Consider the following 21,069-nt stretch of genomic DNA (forward strand, 5'->3'; position numbering starts at 1 on the left):
AAAAAAAAATCCTTATCAAATAAAAAAGTGTGTGTATATATGTGTGTGTGTATGTGAAGGGGGGGGGGCGCTTGTCTTGATAGATATATTAGTGTTGCAACTTGGCCCCTAAACAAAAATTTTTGGCTCCACTCCTAGTAATTGCTGCATAAAAGTATGTAGCAAAACTTTTCCCAAAGAATTTTTACAACCTGAAATAGCTTTTAGAAATAGCTTTGCTTTAAGATGTACTCTACTACACGAAACCATACAAAGAAATGAATTATGTTGTAATATAAAGTTTTAAAGTATGTGATAAGTAAATAGGTAAGATTTTTTATTTTTTGGGGATAAAAAATAGGTAAGACATTGATTCTTCACTAATTCATGTAAATTTCGAAAAAACACCTACCCTTATATTTTATACTAGCTTTGTTTAAATACTAAAACTTATTATTATTATTATTCATAAAAAATAATGCGACTCGATGAACTTTGATGAGACATTGTTTCATCATAGTTTTTCCTTTAACTAAATGGTTATACAAGTGATTACGTGTATATATTCAATAAATACTCTCAAAGGAAAGAAACAAGCTAAAACACGTAATCCCACAAATAATAATAAGCAAGTGATTAAGTTGAGATTTTGTCTAAAATTTTGCAATTAACTCTACTTTATTAAAATATATATATATATATATATTTGGTTGTAAATCTTCAAATGTAAAGTAAACATATACCATTGGCATTGCCTTTGGAAAGAGGAAATTGAGCAATACCACTAAACTACAATTTTTTTTTTTTTTTAAACCTTTCTTCTATGTTAGTATATTTTATAGTATATGTATCAAGGGAGTCAATTCCGTACCGTACCGGCCGATACCGCTAGAATATACTGTACCGGCAAGCAACTGGTACATATAATCCCCCTGTTTTGTACCAAAAAAATACCGGCCGTACTGGCCAATTTCGGGCAATACCGAGCGTACCGGCCAATATAGAAAAAAGTTTTATTTATTTATTTATTTATTTTAAGTTTTATAATTTTTGAGTTTTTGTTAGAGCAGAATTGTAATTTATTTGCATTAACTTATTAGTATTATTTGTTTTCTTAGTATGCAATGGTAACTTTTAGGCTTTCTATTTTTTATATTGTGTTTTTTTTTTCTTTTAATTGATACTAAAGTCTAAAACCATGAATAATTAGTTCTGAATTGAGGAAATGTTTTATGCTAAACTTTTATATTTATTAATATATATATATATATATATATTATATATACACACACACATACACATACATATATATATATATATTATTTATAAATATAAAAAATAGTGGTAAACCCGAAACGGTACACCAGTATTAACCGATATCCGAAATATATCATACCGCTGGTCAAACCGATACAGCCTCCGGTACGGTATTGACTCTCTTGATATGCATATGCATTGATTATCATACCTAAACTCTACATATATGCGATACTAATATTACATATACTCAATATGAATCTTCTAGTTCAACTGACATTTCCAAATACTTCAAATGAAACTGTTAAAATTTCAAATCTCCATTTTTCCCATTGCCATTGTCGAATTAAATAAAATAAAATAAAATAAAAACCACATATACTCATTGTACAAGGTACCACCTCAGCTATCCAAAATTTTTCTTAAAAAAATAAAAATAAATAAAAATGACCCAATTAATAAAACAAAGGCCATAAGGTAAAAACATTAGGGTTATTTCAGTCATTTCATAAGAAACGTTATCTGTCCCTCCTTTTAAAACCGAATCTTAACCGTGGTCCAAGGCTACAAGCCCAGATCAAATATGACCGTTGGGATTCAAATTTTGAAACCCCAAACTTTCTCACATAATAAATAAAAGACTCCAAACTGACCAAAACCGAGTCCCAAAAGAAAACCCAACCAAAGACGCCATGAAAACTGTCCTTTCATCCTCATCACCATCAACAACAACAACAACAACAACCTCTGCGAAATCCAGCACCACCACGGCCACGGCCATAGCCATGGAAGACGAGCGGTCTGAAACTCGAGACAGCTGCTACTACCCTGGGTGTAGAAAAGACGCAAATTGCAACTGTGAGATTTGCTTGGCTAGCATCAATGCCACGCTTGATCTCATGCCCGTCAGTGTCCACAAAACCACACTCACAAAGCTCTCATCTTCTCGTGCCCAAAACAACGACGTCGAACGCACTCCCATCTCTTTCAATGCTTCGATTTTGTCCACACCCAGATCGAGTTCTCGCCCTGTTTTGGCCTCCTCCCCGGTTCTCAAATCGAGTGCGAGATCGAATTTGATGGAGAGGATGGAGAAGAGTGAGAAAGAGTGGGTTTGGAAGGGTTGGTTTGTGAAATTGGTGGTGGGTTTGAGCTTGATTTTCGCAGTGGAGTTCGGTTTTTCTAGTGGGGTTTGTGGGATTTTAAGACCAGTGTTGTCGCCGGAAATTGTTAAGCATGTTGGTGAGAAATCTTGGGTGGTGCAAGATTTGAAGGGAAAGCTGAGGTTTGTACAGAGAGAGTTGCAAGGTCTTATTGTTGATGGGGAGGTTTCAAATTGCAGCTATGTTGACTCTACTTGGGAAATTGATCAGGTACCATACATCTAAATCTTTTTAAAGAAAGTCGCAATCTTTGTTTTTTTTTTTTTTTTTTAAATTCTATGTGGGAAATTGATGAGGTGCCATATATGATATATCAAACTCTTTTTAAAGAAAGTCTTTGTCTTGGTTGGATATCCCCTTTGGTATTGCTGTAGGATTAGAGTTTTAATAGTAGAGCTATGCAATATAGAGCTTTAATTGGAAAGTTTTTTTGCGTTTTGAGTGTTTGGTTAATTACAGTGAATAGTGCTATAAGTTTTGGATTTATAAAACATATATGGTGAATTGTAGAGATCTATTTTTTGCCCTTAAAAACTCCAAATTTCAGCTTTAGCTTTAAAGCTGTTTTAGTGGGTTGCCAAACACGCGAAAGCTCTTTTTGTAGTTGTGTTAACTCATAAATAATTGAATTTCAGGATGGTTTGCTCTTGAATTCGCGTTGTACATTGTACAAGACAGCAATGGAGGAGGTGAGCATATGGGGATGGCCTTTGCAGACTGCAGGATTGCTGAAAACTGGTTTTTCTTCCCGATCTTTCACTATCTTATCTGGCAGAGTCACAGAGGTAAACACGAATCAAAACACTCTTCATATATACTTAACTACGTGTGGCCCGCCTATCCTGACTAATTTGCTGAGAATTTATAGCCATGGCCTATCCTGATCAGTATTCATATATGTATCACTAGCCATGGCAATTGACAAGGTTAAAATGTAAACACAAAAATTTCTTCTTTTGTTTATACAATAGATGCTGTTTCCTAACTTCAATTCATGATTTTATTTTCTGTATAAAAGTGGTCCGATGGAAGCGTTGGGTATACTATTCGGAAGGGAAACACTTCATGGGTGCACCGGAAGTGGGGTGCCTCAGTCGTACAATTAAATCCAAATACATGGGTTCTTGAGTACCAGCGGAGCTCAATTTTGGATAACTCAAGATTATCTACAGCAGCAATAGAGTTCTTGAAGTATAGGATTTCAAAGAAGGTTGGAAAGGTGAAGAAAGGCTTTTGGCTCTTCTCTGCTTTTAAAAACAACCAGTTCAGTCAGTTTACAGCAAAATATGATACGAAGATCCCAACTTGAAAGAGAATGGATGGATATGTGATGTGCCTCATCTTCTCTCAGTAGTCTTAGATCTCATTTCTTGTGAGAAGCTTATCTTTTGTAATTTTTATATAATATATATTTTGTACTAGGGAAGCCTTTGAATTAAAGTGCTATTTTCTTGTGTTAGTCATAGTGCCAGGAACTAGATATTTTAAGTTGTGAAAGTGTATATGTTGCCTTTTTATTTACCAATGCTATTTAGACAGGAGTTCATTTCCCTCTCATGGTATTGTTTTTTAGAGATAGGTGGATGGTGGAGGATGGGGGCAGTACAAAGAATGTCTTTACCACTTGGCTATCAATTGAATCTTGTCTCTCTTGATATTGTTTTTATTGCAATAATCTTAAATTCCTAAATAACAAATTTGACATATCAAACAATCATACACCATTGGAATCTTAATTCCTCTCACCAGATGCTCAGGCTTCACTTTCTCAATATATATATATATATAAAGGTTTCATTCACTGATAGATTAATTACATGAGGATATAAGAATGTGTTACAATCTAATAAAATAGCATTATGATTACCAATAGTCTTTACAAGAACAGACACCATTCTTGCAATGGTGAAACCTAGTCCTATCTCTAACAACAATCTCTCTCCCATACACTTTTGATACCAACTTCATAAAAGTATGACAATCCTGACAAATCCTAAGATTTTTCACTATGCGTATGCAAGAACCTTTTGCATTACTAATTAGTCCATAACAAAGTGCCAACTTCTCACTATGGCAGAGAACCATTTCCTTCTTTTCTTCCTCTTCTAAATCAACCATAACGCTGCAGGTATTTGGAGCATAACCAACCTGCTTCAACTCACTAACCACCTCATCTAATTTTTCATAGATTTGATCTGCTTGTTTATGATATCTATCTGCCATCAAAAACTCATGTACCTCATTATTTGATTCTATCCTACTGTGTCCTCTCTCCTTGGAAATACCTCTATATTTCATGAGGTTCCTCACCTCACCAACATCGTTCCATTTTCTTTCTTTGGCATAAATATTTGATAAGACAACAAGGGCACCATCATGATCTGGCTCCAGCTCAAGAAGCTGTTTTGCAGCAAATTCTCCTAATTCAGTCTCACCATGAACCTGACAAGCAGCCATCAAGGATCCCCATATGACAACATTGGGTGCCAAAGGCATTGTCTCTACAAGATCCAGAGCTTCTCTCAAGAAATTGGCACGGCTTAAGAGGTCAACCATGCAACCATAATGCTCATGTTTTGGAGTGATATTGTGCTCATTAATCATGGATGAAAAAATTCTACGGCCCTCCTCAACTAAGCCTGAATGACTACAAGCATAGAGCACACCAACAAATGTAACCCCATTAGGTTCAATCTTTTCATCTTGCATTTGATAGAAGAAGTTTAATGCATCATTTGCATTCCCATGCATGGCAAAGGCACTGATCATACTGGTCCAAGATATCACATCTTTTCTTCGCATCTTCTCGAATACCTGTCTTGCTCTTTCCAAGCTCCCACATTTGGCATACATATCAATAAGAGCATTGCTGATGGGCAAAGCTCTTCCAAATCCCTTCTTGTCAACATATAAATGGATCCATCTGGCTTGGTCCAATGCACCAAGATGAGCACAAGCTGAGATGACACTCAACATGGTAACTTGATCAGGTTTTATTCCTAAAACTTGCATTTCATTGAATAATTTAAGAGCTTCTTGAGGACGATCACTCTCAGCATAACCAGATATCATGGCACTCCAACAGACCAAGTCTTTCTCAACCAATTGATCAAAAATCGTGCGAGCATTTTCAACCTGTCCAAGCTTTGAATATGCACAAACCATGGCAGTGGAAACAATTAAGTTTTTTGTTGACATCTTATTGAACAATTCCTGAGCAAAATCTATAGATCCACAACTTGCATACATGGTGACAAGAGCACTCTGTAAATGAGGGTCTACCACAATATTATTTTCGGTAATGAACTCATGGATTGCTTTCCCATAGCTTAAATTTTTGGCATGGCCACATGCAGAAACAATTTTAGAAAGAACAATCTCATCTGGTTTCACATTAGATGCCTTCATCTCTTCAAAGAGCTGCAATACATAATCAAAAAGGCCACTCTGGCAGTACCTGTTTGCACATGTTATAAAGGTTAGCATTTCCATTATAGAGAAGAAGAAATTCTAAAAGTAGAATTTCGCAGTTGATCACTATCTTAAATGGGAGTCCAAATCTTTTGTCCCACTTTTCTTGTTCCATTCTATACTCTACTAATAAATACTTGCCACGTATTCACCTAATTAATTAATAAGTCAATAATGACAGTATTTAATTAATTAAGTGAACACGTGGCAAGTATTTATTAATGGAGTATAGAGTGGAACAGGAAAAGTGGGACAGAAGATTTGGACTCCTTAAATGGATTATCTCCAAAAGATATGAGCTGATTTATGTACATGTGGCCGATGCTAACTAGTATGTTTAGTCTCTATAACTGACCCCAAAATTTTAGAACAAAGGCTAGTTGTTGTTGAAAAATGCACGTGATGGATTTTGAATCCATGACCTTAAACTCCATTTTGTTCTTACAAAAGGAGGAGGTACCCTTTGAGCTAAAGCTTATTCTTGCCGTTAATCAACTTGTTACAATACAGGGTAACTTAAAACCAAAACATAACCGGTGGAGAATGTGATGAAGTGGTGGTGTTTTAACTTTTAAGCAGTAGTAAACTCTATAAAGCTGCAACAAGAATCTCAACCATGACATGATTATGTAGTCTGTTTTCCATCTCCAAATTTTACATCTTTCAAAATTCTTTTGCTCTTCTCCCTCAAAAATTTTGTTTCTTGAAATGTGCAATGGTATTGGTGCATATAGCAAGTGCACTACTCTCAACATTTCCCTTCCCTTCATGGGTACAAATGAATCCCAAACAGGCTCCAATTTATCTCAAAGCAATTCAAATAGGAGTGAAGGAAAAATATGTATGCTACCACTCCAACCAATAAAAAGATACCGTAAAATCCATACCCATCAATCATAATGCTCCATGTAACAACATCCCGGTGAGACATTTTATCAAACACCAACCTTGCCTCCAAAATCCGCCCACACGCAGCATACATCCCGACCAAACCCGTCTCCACAAAAGGGTCCGAATCAAAACCCAACTTTGCTGCAAGCCCATGAATCTCCATCCCCTCAGCCAAAGCTGAAGCCTTTGACACCGCCTTGAGCAATGGCGGGAAGGTGAACCTGTCCACCCCAACCCCCTCCTTCCTCCTCATCCTTTCGTACACCAAGAGGGCCTTTTTGGGCTCAGCCTTGCGTGACAACTCACGCAGGAGCGTGTTGGAAAGATGGGTGTGAGGGGTGGGAATTTGTTCGAACACGTGGAGGGCATAGTCGAGGTGGTGAGGGGATAGTGTGAAAGAAGAGAGGAGAAGCTGGAGGAGAAGGGAGTTAGAAGGGGGGTTGAGATTGGAGCGGCGGAGGATTTGGGCGTGGACTTGTCTGAGTTGGATGAGGGTGGTAGTGGCGGCGGCGGCGGCGGTTCCACAAAAGGGTCCGAATCAAAACCCAACTTTGCTGCAAGCCCATGAATCTCCATCCCCTCAGCCAAAGCTGAAGCCTTTGACACCGCCTTGAGCAATGGCGGGAAGGTGAACCTGTCCACCCCAACCCCCTCCTTCCTCCTCATCCTTTCGTACACCAAGAGGGCCTTTTTGGGCTCAGCCTTGCGTGACAACTCACGCAGGAGCGTGTTGGAAAGATGGGTGTGAGGGGTGGGAATTTGTTCGAACACGTGGAGGGCATAGTCGAGGTGGTGAGGGGATAGTGTGAAAGAAGAGAGGAGAAGCTGGAGGAGAAGGGAGTTAGAAGGGGGGTTGAGATTGGAGCGGCGGAGGATTTGGGCGTGGACTTGTCTGAGTTGGATGAGGGTGGTAGTGGCGGCGGCGGCGGCGGTGGTGGTAGTATTGGGTTTGGTGGGGTGGGGAGAGAAGGCTAAGGTGGTTAGGCTGAGGCTTGACATGATGGTGTTTGTATTGGTTGAGAAATGGAGGGAAATATAGTTGGAGAAGTTTCAGTGCTCGGGTAGTCAGGTTGTTTTCGCAGTTGACTCTGACATCTGGTTAATGGTTTGAACTTGAACTAGGAGCAGAAGATATGGAGGGAAACATAGGAGTCGTGTGTTGACTGTTTGTTAACAGTTAGGATGTTTGTGATTGTGTGTGTCGCTGACTTATATACCATACTCTAGTCAGGTTATAGAGTGGGAAAAAAAACATTCATGAAATTCTTATTCTCTCAAGAAAAACTTCTAACAGCTCATATACATCACTCTTTAATGACTGCAGGCACTTACTCAGACAGTTTCAGCAGACCGTGATCAGGCATGTGTTTAGAGAGGCTAACAGAGAAGCAGACAGCCTTGCTAAAGGAGCTTGTTCCTTAACTTCTGATTTTGTTGTACTTGATGCTCCCCCTACCCCCCTGATCTAAATGTAATTATAAATTCTGATGCAAATATGGTTTGTACTCCTTAAGGCTGATAGCCAATACTTCACCTTTTGTGGCTAGTTAATATAATTATCTCCTTTGTTGACCCAAAAAAAAAAAAAAAAAATCTTATCCTAATTTTTGATAAAAATCTTTTTGCCCTCGGTTAAAATATTTAGAACTTTTGATTCAAGTAATAATAGAGTGATAATATTATTTGTTGTGGCCTTATTTTTTTGTTGCACGTAATGTGTACCTATACATGTTGTATACAACAACTAAAATTATGATTAAAGTCACGATTTCACACAGTGCATGTACATAGACACAATGTGCAGCAATTCGTACTAGTGTCCCATGTTTCCTAGCTCCACCCTCCCCTCCCCACTACTACCTATAAAAAAAAAAAAAAAAAAAGGCAAATGTTAACATGCACCATTCAGTTCTTGTTAAGGTTAAAATAATGTACTAGTGTCCCATGTTTCCTAGCTCCACCCTCCCCTCCCCACTACTACCTATAAAAAAAAAAAAAAAAAAAGGCAAATGTTAACATGCACCATTCAGTTCTTGTTAAGGTTAAAATAATATAGGTCTCATTTAATAAAAAAATTGAAAAAATTGTATAAAACTGACCATAAAACCTATAAAGCTGACAAAATACTGATATAAAGGCAATAAGTTTGACACAAAGTACAGAATTTCTGGCACAAAATTTGGTGTTAACACAACCCAAAAAAAAATATATCTAGAATAATTTTGGAGGGAGATGGGCCGGCTGGCCCAAACGAGATCACTCTGTCTAAAAAGCAATCCTATTACAAGTTTCAAGTTGCTCTTCATTTGTTTTCATTTTGCGAAGAAGCTAACAAGTTCCTCAATTCATAACAAAATTCAGTGATGGACCATTCTCCACAAATTGTTTTGCTGCTTTATTTGGACTTGATCCACAACTTGGGATCCATTTGATTGATCCACAAATTAAACATGGGCCGGGCCCCAATCCATGACTTTCAGTGCCACTCTCATACTTCACTTGCATTACCATTTACCAGCACCATTACTCACCAAACAAAGCTAGGATTTTGCAGCTGCCAAATCACCCACCACAAGCAGCCAAAAAAGACCCATAAATAATACCCTTTTTTTTTTTTTTATCCATTCCATCGGTAAATCGTTCTGCACATTTGAGCTAAGCTAATAGGTGAAAAACTGAAGAGTGAAGATCAATGGGTGAAGCTCTATTCGAACTGGAACAAGTTCTCAGGTCCAAACAGGTACTACTTTCACACCCACCTCTCCAAACCCTTCAATTATTTATCTACTTTTTTTCCTAGTTTTCCACGTTTTTTTTTTACTTTTTTCTATATCTGATTCCATTTTCCTAGTTCTCGTTTGGTTAGTTTTTTTTTTTAATATAAATCTGTGACTTTATCAGTAAGAATTTCATTATTTTGCATATCAAGCACTCATAAAATACTGAATGGAAAATATTTTACCTTAGAAATGTGTTTTCAATATGATATCTCAAGAGAAATATTAGAATTTGTAAAATACTATTGGTTAAAAAAGAATCCTTAAAGAGTTTGTAAATTTTAATGAACCACATTGTCAGCTAACGTGTGTGTGTGTGTTTCAGGACAAAATGACGCCTCAAGAAGCAAATGTTCTTCTATCATGCAAGTCAACTGCTGTAAGGGATTTTAGCATTGGAGCTCTTATGGGTGCCGGTGTTGCGTGGGGCAGTATGTGTTTTCTTCTCATGTTTTGTGTGTGACCCTTTTGAGATAACACTTGCTTGAGTTGTATTTAACATTTATTGATAAGATATCATACATATGTATTGTGTACAAATGCATAAAATTTACTTGTCTACACTTTCTTTTTTGGTTTTTCATTGGTGTATGATCATATTCATTGAATACAGATGGCCAACTCTGACTAATTTGTATAGGTTTATAATCATAATTATATAATTTTTAGAGACACGTTGACTGCGGCGTACATCCATGGATTTTCACTCAAATTGAGCAATTGAATCATTAGTTTTTTTTCCATATGAAGACGTGTTGTGTTGTGTTGGGTTGTGGATTGTGTTTGTTGTGTTTTGTAATACAACATCCATGGAGAAAACCATGTCTTGGAACTGTTGTTGTTGCTATGATATGAAAGTTCTTGTCAACCTCAAAGCTAGATTTTTTAAGCATGATATTTATGTTGTTACGTTCTTCATGTTTCAATTAAAAATAAATTTGATTTTGATACACTGCAGATCGTGGATAACACAATTTTGATACCAGACATTTTTACTTAATCGTGCATTGCTATAAAAGAATTTATCAATTTTGCACGGGGATTTACAAGCATTAGTGTTTATGTCTATCAATCAATTTTCTGTATGATTTGGAGTTTTGGGAACACATAAATGTCTTGGTCTGTTGCGGTTAGTTATGATGTTGGTTTATAGTCTTAGCAACCAAACAGGCATGTCACATCAATTAACTTTCTAAAAATGGTTTTGCTGAAAGGCATGTGATTTTTTTTTTCCACTTGAAACAAGTGGGGGAAGGGGATTCAAACCCATGTTCTACTCATATTAAAAATAGGAAAGTGCCACTGAGTCATATGGCTCTTGGCAGATACGTGAGATTTGATAGCTTTGCATTCTTGCAGCCTCATGGTCTTTGTGTAAATCTTATTAACTTGAAGGATCTTTGGAGAAAAGAAGTTAAGAAAATTTTCACCCTGTATTTTAGCATAAACACCTTGTAATCTGTTTTGTTGTGGATTATTAACTTAAACCATCCCCTCAGTGATTCCATACATAAACTATATGGGATGAAGTCTAATGAATTCATGTAGCCTCCCTAATTAGGAGAATAAAGAATTTGTTCAGTTGGGTCAGCTTGATATCAGTTCTGAATACAGAATCAAATTTATAGAAGAATGTGAAGCTAAAGCATTCTCTGAAGGTTTTAGTAACCAGTGATTTGTTGATTTTGTTCTCTTTGTTATGAGACTTGTTAAGTTGAGCAAAGGCAATGTTCCTCCATATGGTAGAATTCCTCGATAAATGGTCAGAATGAGTAATATTTTGCTTTTTAACTTATATGATTAGATGATAGGTTCATAGCTGTCTAAATATGGTTTGGCCTTTTTTATTTTTGACATATTGATGTTGTTACTCTCGCTTTATATATATATATATATATATAGTTCGCTTTATAATTTCAATCCTTTCCTGACAGCAACGTGGAGACTGGGTAGGTTTTCTCGAATCAATCTTGCAGGAGGTAAGATAAACCAACTCTCTCTCTCTCTCTCTCTCTCTCAACGTCAGTTTTGCTGATGTTATGCATCTACATGTCTTTCCCCCTCTTCTCTATTTTATCAGACCTTTCTTTTTGCAGGAGCTGCTGTTTGCTTTGGGTTGTGGAGGTTTGGTAGGTCCCTTGATTCATGTGTTGATCAAGTTCTTGCAATTGATGGAAGTCGGATGCAGAAGGAGTTGGCAAATATGTAGGTCTCCTCATCCCATTTGCTTTTTTGTTGTGAACCTTTCCCATTTGTGCAATGTGCTGGTTAAACTGATTACTGGTATCTGTTAAGACGTGTCAACAGACTATGGTTGCTGTCCTAACTAGTTAATGAGCCTTAGTTTTAGAAATTTATCTTCATATTATTATCAATATCCTGTGCAATCAATTCTTTAGTTAGAACTAAACCATTTATGGAGTCTCATGGGGCTGAGCTGAGTTTGTATGAAAGTTGGACAGCCAATGTTTTCTACTAGCTCAGCTAGTAAATAGGTGTGTGAGATAGTGTTGATTCTATGTTTTGATCTTACGTGTAAAAGTAAATAATAAATATTTAAAATAGTCTGGTTAACTCAGGGGAGGGATCTAGCCTGTAACTGAGTGGTGGGCTGGCATTTAAGGTGATTAGTTATTGTCAAAGTATTCAATAATGTTTTGAACTGTTCACTTCATTCAAACATCCTGATTCTCTAAACTTTCTTTCAAACAGTTAGAAATTTCAATTGTATAAATTAGTATATATGACTTATCCAAAAAAAAATAGTATATATAATACTTTTTACCAGTATCAATATCTTTAGATTTTAAACTTAATGTTTCTTATGTAAGATAGAATTTTTTCTAAAAATAAAAAGATATTTTACTATTATTTCTTCTTCTCTCTTGCATCCTAGCCCCGCTCCCCTTTTTTGTTTCTCTTCCTTAAAATCGTCTATCATCTGTTTATGGCCCATAGACTAGACAGGAATTACGTATAAGTTCAAAGTGGTTTATATCACATCACAGCATCACCCTTTTCCTTAAGGTTTGTATACACCTAAAGTGGAAAGAGTGCCAAATTTGCCAAAAATTGAATTGATATAAATTCAATTATCCTTTAATGTATTCTAGCAATGCAAGAAAACCTGTCCACATCATGTGTGCATGCAGATATATGTGTGGCTAAACTTGCATTGAATATTATAGTTATGACATATATTTCAATTGACAGAATAGTGACAAAATATCGGGATGATCCTTGGAGAATGCAGCTTATCTCTAAGCATTTCTATTCTGAAGAAGTTTTTGATGATTCAACAGCTGATCGGCCAAAAATAAGGTGGCGTTATAGAAATTTCTTTAGTGATAATGTTGTACATGGTCAAAGGACGAATGAGAGTGACTCTCCCAGCAACTCAGAATGTAATTCCCACGAGTCCTATGGTGACTCACACAAAGATTCACACAGTGATTTCCACAACCAAGAGCATACTGACTACCACAATGACACTGACAGCAAAAGGACTAATTTTGAGTCCAAACAAGCTCCTGTAAGTATACTTAGTTTTTTTTTTTTTTTTTTTTTTTTTTTTCTTCATAGAATTATTACACTTCCAATAGATTTTTTTTTTTTTTTTTTTTTTTTTTTTTCTTCATAGAATTATTACACTTCCAATAGAATTTTTCTTAAAACTAATGATTGAATTGTGAAAAAATTGGTATTAGTTACGGTGCAACAGACCTTTTGGTGCCTGCTTTCAAATTTCTTGGGAATGAAAATTGAATTGTCTTTTTTTTGGGTTTGACTATAATCATATGTTTGGCTTAGCTATAGATGCTTGTCACTTAAGGCTATTAGCTTGATGCTTAAGAAGAGCTTGACAATCTTATTAAGTGAGAAGGCATTTTGATTTTTAATAGAAATGGAATCACTTGTTTTTATCCTTGGCATTTGGCAGAAGTCCCTTCATTTCTTTCATGGCATTTAATATAACTTTCCTTTTTGCCTGACCTATTTTATTGTTATAGAGGAACCCTGGCATTGATGTGATGGCAGACCCTTTCGATTGCGTTTTTGGTAATCTGGCTACAATGGATGAGATTCATCTCCCTAATACCTCAAGCAAGCCAACGCCACCTAGGGTACATACTCGTGGCCATAAAAGATCTCACCGTAGGCGTCACATGCATCATCAGGATGTCCCATTAAATTCTCAACGTGTGTAATACAATTTGCATGTCATGATGTCAATAAACAGCAGGAGAATCAGAGAAGAACTGTATAAAAGAACTATGAATTGTACCTATCAAAAAATAAAAGGAACTATGAATTGGAATTTGAAAAGAGGTTTATTTTCTAGTTTCAATTTCGGCAATGACAGATGTTCTGAAGGAATTTATCAAACTCAGGGTATGTTATGGCCATTTCTTCGTGCCATTGTAGTACGATTGTTGAATAAATCAAATAGTATGCACACAATTAACCTGTCTCGACACTATTTGTTTATATTACTGTAAATTCTCCTGTGCATAAAAACACATATTTGGTTAATTACTTAATTTGTATCCAGTGACTTTACTGGGGAAAGGCAGTGAAGGTTTGGTAAGGCATTGCAAGCAATGCTGGCGGCTGTGGTGTTAGTGACTGCTGAGGACATGGTGCTGGAGATGGCACTTGGCTGTACGAGAGAGTGCAGTACTGCATTCATTATGAGGTTATCTGAAAACTTTTGACCTAAGTGGAAGTGGTGGCAAGTCTGAAACACCTCTTTTTCTAAAGTTGGCAAGCCAGTCGTTCCATTGATCTGATATGTTGAAAGTTTGTGAACACCTTTTTTTATGGCTATAATTCCGCTCAAGAAACTTTGTCAACTCTTGGCCCTGTAGTTTTGCTCTAAGTAAACTCCGAGAGTGCTATATAGCTAAATTGAAGCATGAGCTTTATAGCTAAACCAAAGCATTTTAAAAGTTTTAATAGAAATATTTAGAGTTCAAATCTTCCTACTCTCATTTATTAAATTATCAAAAATAAAATTTGCTGGTGTGTGTGTGGTAGTTGGTGTGCCAACAAACTTGAGCCCTGCTAACTGCTCAGCCATGCTGTGACCATGGCCAAATGCGCTGGTTGTGGTAGAAGAAGCTAATTCAGAAGGGATTCTTGCAAAGCTTAGTGGGAAATTCGCATGATAATCCATGACATTGAAGCTTTGATCGACTCTAACGAATGAATTTGTATTTTATTCAACTGGGTTAAAAGAGCTTGTAAGTTGTAATTCTTTAGCCCATGCATATAGTAAGTGGGCTCTATGGCTCGCTGCTATACAGTGAAATTTCAACAAAACAGACCATCCCAGAAAGAACTTCCCATACAAAAGTTATGATAAATAACTAAATTCTTTTATAATAAATAGTGAAACTTCAATTTAAAAATAGCTTTTAAATAGCTTTACACAATTTGTTTGTTGAACAAAACTTTTTAATTTTTTCTTTTATCTTTCTATTTAATCAATTTTGAAAACATTATGAAAATTTTTCTGATTATGCTTTTTAATTAACTTATTATAAAAGCTATTCTAAAAGAATAATCATTCTCAATAAAAGTAGTAGCTTTTTTTTTTTGGATAACACAATAAAAGCAGTGGCTATTTTTGTGAAATAACCATTGCATTATAAATTTATAGGGACTATTCAACAAGTTACATGTGTCCTTGAAAAAGAAATATGTCCCATTTTTGGGCCAGAGAACACAGTATGCTAAATGGTTGATAAGTGCTAATTCACATAAAATTTGTGGGGGCCTTCAAATGCCCCACCTATCGTTACAACGAAAATGTTGCAGAAAGCAATGTCTGCTTCAACACCTAACAACTCGTGAGTCGTGACGCCAGAAATGAAATAAGGACAAAACAAAAACCATGTCCATGTCCATGTCCAAGTTTTTTAGAGTTTATTGGCTCCTCATGCATTATAAAAATGTACCCTTTTGGTTCCCACCCTTTCTAGGAAGGATCATAGCAACTTCCATCTCTGTCTCTAGACTTAATAAGTTAGAGTAATGCATGATCTCAATTTCTTGAATTTCTTAACTTTATTCAAACAATTATGCAAAATTATTTAAATTTTCACTAGTCGTTATATTTCCAACCCCCACAATTTTCTGGTACCTATGGTTGGTGATCTCACTGTAATGTTTTATTTTAAAGCTTATTTGGCAGGGGAGTGAGAGGAGCAAGTCGAAACCTCGGCATAGGGATAAGGGTCAGTTAGACTACAAGTTTATTAATATTAGCATTAGTTATTGTACTGTTAACTCAATTTATGAAGTTTTTTATCATCGAGTAAAAAACACTAGATTGAATCCGTCTACACCAAAAAGAAATCAATGATTACTTTGACATATTGGTAAGAATAATTATTGAAATGAATGCTATAAATTCAAATATTATACTACTTAAACAATATGAGGTTTTGAATATTATTGCACATATAATCATTTATAAATTACGTGCATTGGCAATCCAAGAGAGCTAAATTCTTAAATTTAGAGTAAAATATAGTTAACACCCTTAAAGTTTACGCTAATACCAGTCAAGTTTTAAACTTTTCAAAACTAACCAACCTAATTCTTAATCACCTTAAGAGAGAAAATAAATAAATAACAGTTTAGGGTCCAAGTTGGGTTTAGGAACCAAATTAATCAGTTTTGAAAATTTTTGAATTTGACTGACATTAGCTCAAATGTCAAAGATATTAATTGTATTTTATCCTTAAATCTAAAATTATTTTTCCACAGAACTCCAACCAATATATTCATTCTTCCCCTCAAATGCCTTGTCATTAGAAGATGTATTAGTAACGATTAGAATAATTTAATTTTGTCGCTTAATGAATAGTGGTGAATGAGATACGATCTTCTCAAACTTTCTTTTCCCTTTTTGCCTTTCTCCTTCAATCGAACTTTTTTTTTTTAATAACAAATTAATTCTTTGAATTGTGACTTTGAACCCAACGCACACGCTTTATGGAAAAGTAACGGTTTATGATTAAGGAGACTTCGGCTAACCATGGTGGATCTTGCATTCAACTTTCCTCTTAACGTGTTTCAGGTTGAAAACAACCGCGTAGTTGAAACATTTACTCGTTTTTGGTGGTTCAACTTCGAAGTTAGATGAAATTTTAAACAGTAAGAGCATTCACATTAGTTCCCATATAAATTTGTATTTATTTTAGTATAAAGATCTTTTTTTTTATTATACACACTCACTTTTCAAAACACTCATATCTGATTATCTATTTTAAGTCACATTTAATTAAAATATCAATATTTGTTTTTAATTGTCTCTCTTTCTTTATACACAACAACCACCATCTACTATTTTCCTTTATTCTCGGAGCATGTAAAAAAAATGTAAAATGAATGGTGTAAATTTACAAAGTTACTGTAACAATCATATATTTTTACACAATTTTACATAACTTGATATGGGTGAATTTTTGGCTTGATTGTCTAAATGTGATACTTTTTCTATTATACAAGCATTGATGCAAGTGTTATCGTTGCTCTCAACGTTGAAGCAAAGTTTACCGAAGAGTACGTTTAAAGGTGTAATTAGTACTTTTCCTTTTTTGACTTAGAGGGAAAAATGACTGTCAGTGTTATGATTTCCCATATTGCTAAACTATTTTTGGCAATATCATCTTTCTTAGGCTTCATATTGCTTTTGTAAGAAAAAGCAATTTCTTAGACTCATGCTGACATGTTAAAGAAATAGAAAGTTAAATCTATAACATCCCGATTTCTTAGACATTTCCTTTTTTTTTTTTCTTTTTTCTTTTTTGAGAAGATTCTTGGACATTTCCTAAATAGGGGGGAAAAAGAAGACAAAATCAATCTCCATTTTTAAAATATGCATCTCAAAATATCCTCATTTTATATTAAATTTATTTTTCAAAAAAAAAATACTAGGCCAAAAAAGTAAAATTTCAAATTCTTAAATATTAGTGCCTAAAATAGGCGGAGTGTAATAATTTGTGACTAGTTGTCAGTCAAAGTGTAATTTCTATCTGTCTGCAACTTTGAAGATGATCTAATAAAAACCTATTATCCAACTTGTCAATTAACCTTTAAAATTTGAGTAATGCTATAAGTATTATGAATTTTACTATAATAATCTTACAAACTGATTTGTTACTAATGAGACAATTCAATTTTTCACATATATGGTGGTCGAAGCTCGTCAATCACATTTATTGTTACATCAGTTTGTCAATTCTATGTAGTAAAACTTGGTAGTCTTTACCATTTTTCTTAAAATTCGAGAATTTGTTTAACTCCATTAAACACAAAAACTTATATCTATGAGGCAGGTTTTATTATATTTTAATATTTCAAGTTCATTATTTTCCTTTACAAGTTACTGTTACTCACGTGTATACCTAACACATTATAGATCATTACTCTAAAATTTAACTATAATTACAATTGAAATATATATATATGAATTGTCGCACACATCTGTTTGTATATTATTTATAACACTAGTTACAATTTTTTTTTTTAAATAAATCAATAGTTATAATAGGAAAAGAGAATTTTAATCTCAAACAAATCCTTTGGAAATATGAAGTGGTGTTAGATGAACTATAAGACTTTTACCAATGATATAAGATTAATTCAATAGGTTATGAGTTCTCATAAAAAAAAAAACCTCTGGGGGTTTTTAAAAAAAAAAAAAAGAAATACTACTTCCACAATTGTTTTTGTTAATGTGTGGTATTGAGAGAGAAAATAATAAAAAGAAGAAAGAAAATTCACACCCTACACGCTACATTTTACTCTGTTGAACATTTTACAATCCCTAAAGATATTATTATCTAGGGGTGGAGTAGCCCATTGTTTTAGATTTGATGCATGCGATGTATTTTTGACAGAAAATTATTCACAAGGTCGTTGTCCTTATTCTTGAAGCTAAAATACACATTTATTACTCTTTTTTTTTAGGTAACTAAGGATATAGATTAACGAAATAGTAGGTAAAAGGCTGACGCTAACATCTACCAAAATATCTAAATCAACATAAGTCTTAATAAGTTAATACTAGGGGAACAAAGTAAAACAAAATAAAATCCTTGAACTATGCTCTCCCCCAAATTAGGCTATGCATGAGTGCATCTTTTCCCTTCCTTGAACACATGTTTAACTTCCATGTGAGGAATCTTCCTCAAGAGCAACCTACAATCATCCACAAGAGGACTCAAACTAGGATTTGTCCACATTATTATAAAAAGAAACTATAAAAAGTGCATCCAAATCAACACACAATTCAAGAGAGAGAAAAAAATCAATAGAAGATGCAAGAGATAACCCATCTCGAAGAGTCTAGAATTCTGCCACAACACTTGTGGCTTCTCCCATATGTCAAGAGAATCCACATACCCAATTCCCCTAATGATCTCTACTCGAGTATTAATCTGACCACCACCTGCTTGGTTTGAATTCTCTAACAAGGGGCCATGCGTATTCATTTTAATTACTAACCTACCTACGAACACATCTAATTTCACAATATATTTAAATATTAACTTATACTTGAATTACATTACTTACACATAAAATTATTATAAAATGAAATTATTGTACATCAATAACAAGTTGACATGTAAACATATTACAAAATTGAGTGTCCCTGGAACTCTTCCTTAACCACCATTTGTCTGTATGCTTGCCACTTAACCGTTTCCTTTTCAAGAATTATGCCCAAATCTTACACTTTTGTTTTCACACAAAATCTTTCACATTTATTACTTGATTTGTATAAAAGATTGATTAGTATATTTCATTTAAAATTTTGTTCAAATGGCTAGGGAGGGTCATTGACTCATTGAATTTTTTAAGCTTACATGATTAGGAAAAAAAACAACCTTTGTTTAAAATTTAATACTCCATATACGTAACAAGATTTATATATTATATTATATATGTTCATCTATTTATTATATAAAAGAAAAGCATGTGGTCATGATGGAATCAATGATGTGGCATTAATATTCAATCCTACTTTGGTTTTGAAGGTGTGTTGCAGTATTGCTTGCTTGCTTGGACACCCGTGCAAACCCACACAAAATGAACAAACTCCTATAATTTGATAGTAACAGTAACCAAATATATAAATAATAAAACAAAAAAATATGGCAGCTCTTGTAATTTCCTAGAAATACAGGGCCTATTAACATTCCTTTCGCCTCTTCTTTATCTCTGCAGTGATTCCCATTACCACTCTGCACAATCCCAAAAAAGTAGAGGTTTCCATTTACAAACAACACCCGTTTTTTTCTTCCTTCTTCCATTGCCTCCAGAATTTGATTTCCAAAATTTGCAATTCCCAGTTCTTCAAATTCCCCATTCCTTGTTAAAAAAAATCCAAAATAAATCTCACACCCACAAAGAGGGAATTTGTTTTCCTAGACTCTTGTTAGGCCCTTCTTTTTGTAGCTCTTTCCATTAGGTTTTGTCTAAATTCCCATCAAAACTCAAAAGCCCATTATTATTTCCAATTCCCCTTTAAGATTATTCCTTTTCCACCTCACAATCTGATGATAAAGCCTTAAGATTCCCATCCAAAATTGGGTCTTTTTTTTTTTTTCTTCTTTTTCAGAGAACATCTTTTCTTATTCACTGCTAGTATATAAAAATTCAATCTTTCACTACTTTTCTCTCTCATTTAAGCATCAAATCCTTAAGGGAGAAGAAAAACGCAAAATTCTTCAGCAAACATGAAGGTCCACCCTATGCCAAAGAAGCGAAATATCACAATCCAATACAACATCAATTCGAGAAACCCACTCTCTGAAGCTCAAGCTCTTCTGGGTCTGTCTTCAAAGAAGCTAAGGCGCTTACCCCATGTGTTTAGCCGAGTTCTCGAGCTTCCATTTCGGTCTGATGCTGATGTTTCGATTGAGGAAAAACCGGACTGTTTCCGATTCACAGCCGAGACGGATGAGAATATCGGTGAAGTGAGGGCCCACATGATTGAAATCCATCCTGGGGTGACAAAGATTGTGGTGAGGGAAGGTGGGTCGCTTGAGTTGTCTCTGGATAGTTTGGAGCTTGATATGTGGAGGTTTCGGCTACCCGAGTCGACTCGGCCCGAGTTGGCTAGTGCGGTTTTTGCTGATGGAGAGCTTATTGTGACTGTGCCAAAGGGTGATGAGGAAGGTGTGGAAGGTGGTGGGGGAAATGGAAGTGATGGTGGAGATGAAGAGATTTGGAGAGATGGGAATGGTGGCGGCTTTAGAGGAGGTATGGGAAGTAGGCTTGTGCTTGTACAGTAATTATTAAAAAAAGAAAAAAGGAAAAAAAAAGTTTTAAATTATTTGCTCTTATTTTGAATTGGGTTTTTAGTTTTGAAGTTAGTGGGGTTGGTGGTGGGACTAGTTTATGTATGCTTCTACTTCCTTTGTTGTTGAATCATGAAATGTTGTTTTTGTCACATGGAAAGTGTGATTGCAAAGGCAATGGCAATGAAGAATGAATATGATCGTTGAGTCTTA

The 21,069-nt window shown here is 35.1% G+C and overlaps 4 protein-coding genes across 5 annotated transcripts; 3 read left to right on the forward strand and 1 right to left on the reverse strand.

Annotated features, from left to right (window-relative positions):
* The first annotated feature begins 1,835 nt into the window (after positions 1-1,835).
* LOC111987475 (uncharacterized) lies at positions 1,836-4,058 on the forward strand. The gene is made up of 3 exons (XM_024019198.2): positions 1,836-2,609; positions 3,035-3,184; positions 3,418-4,058. Exons 1-3 carry the CDS (start codon positions 1,929-1,931, stop codon positions 3,706-3,708), a joined length of 1,122 nt encoding a protein of 373 aa, XP_023874966.1. The 5' UTR covers positions 1,836-1,928; the 3' UTR covers positions 3,709-4,058.
* A 124-nt stretch (positions 4,059-4,182) lies between these two features.
* On the reverse strand, positions 4,183-8,087 carry LOC111987467 (pentatricopeptide repeat-containing protein At4g14820). The gene is made up of 3 exons (XM_065770395.1): positions 7,396-8,087; positions 6,758-6,982; positions 4,183-5,856 (listed from the first exon to the last, which is right to left on the reverse strand). Exons 1-3 carry the CDS (start codon positions 7,758-7,760, stop codon positions 4,263-4,265), a joined length of 2,184 nt encoding a protein of 727 aa, XP_065626467.1. The 5' UTR covers positions 7,761-8,087; the 3' UTR covers positions 4,183-4,262.
* A 1,189-nt stretch (positions 8,088-9,276) lies between these two features.
* LOC111987455 (uncharacterized) lies at positions 9,277-14,011 on the forward strand. 2 transcript variants are annotated; one of them, XM_065770404.1, is made up of 6 exons: positions 9,277-9,501; positions 9,864-9,903; positions 11,473-11,517; positions 11,635-11,743; positions 12,752-13,070; positions 13,549-14,011. In XM_065770404.1, the coding sequence occupies exons 1-6, from the start codon at positions 9,454-9,456 to the stop codon at positions 13,744-13,746; spliced, it is 759 nt and encodes a 252-aa protein (XP_065626476.1). In that variant the 5' UTR covers positions 9,277-9,453; the 3' UTR covers positions 13,747-14,011. The 2 variants fall into 2 exon arrangements, with proteins under 2 accessions (XP_065626476.1, XP_023874941.2); XM_024019173.2 differs by having other exon boundaries at positions 9,278-9,501; positions 9,864-9,969.
* A 5,756-nt stretch (positions 14,012-19,767) lies between these two features.
* On the forward strand, positions 19,768-21,069 carry LOC111987487 (uncharacterized). Its single transcript, XM_024019212.2, has one exon. The coding sequence runs from the start codon at positions 20,293-20,295 to the stop codon at positions 20,848-20,850; it is 558 nt and encodes a 185-aa protein (XP_023874980.1). The 5' UTR covers positions 19,768-20,292; the 3' UTR covers positions 20,851-21,069.

Source organism: Quercus suber, unplaced genomic scaffold (genome assembly GCF_002906115.3).
Source record: "Quercus suber isolate HL8 unplaced genomic scaffold, Cork oak 2.0 scaffold_4, whole genome shotgun sequence".
Lineage (NCBI taxonomy): Eukaryota > Viridiplantae > Streptophyta > Magnoliopsida > Fagales > Fagaceae > Quercus > Quercus suber.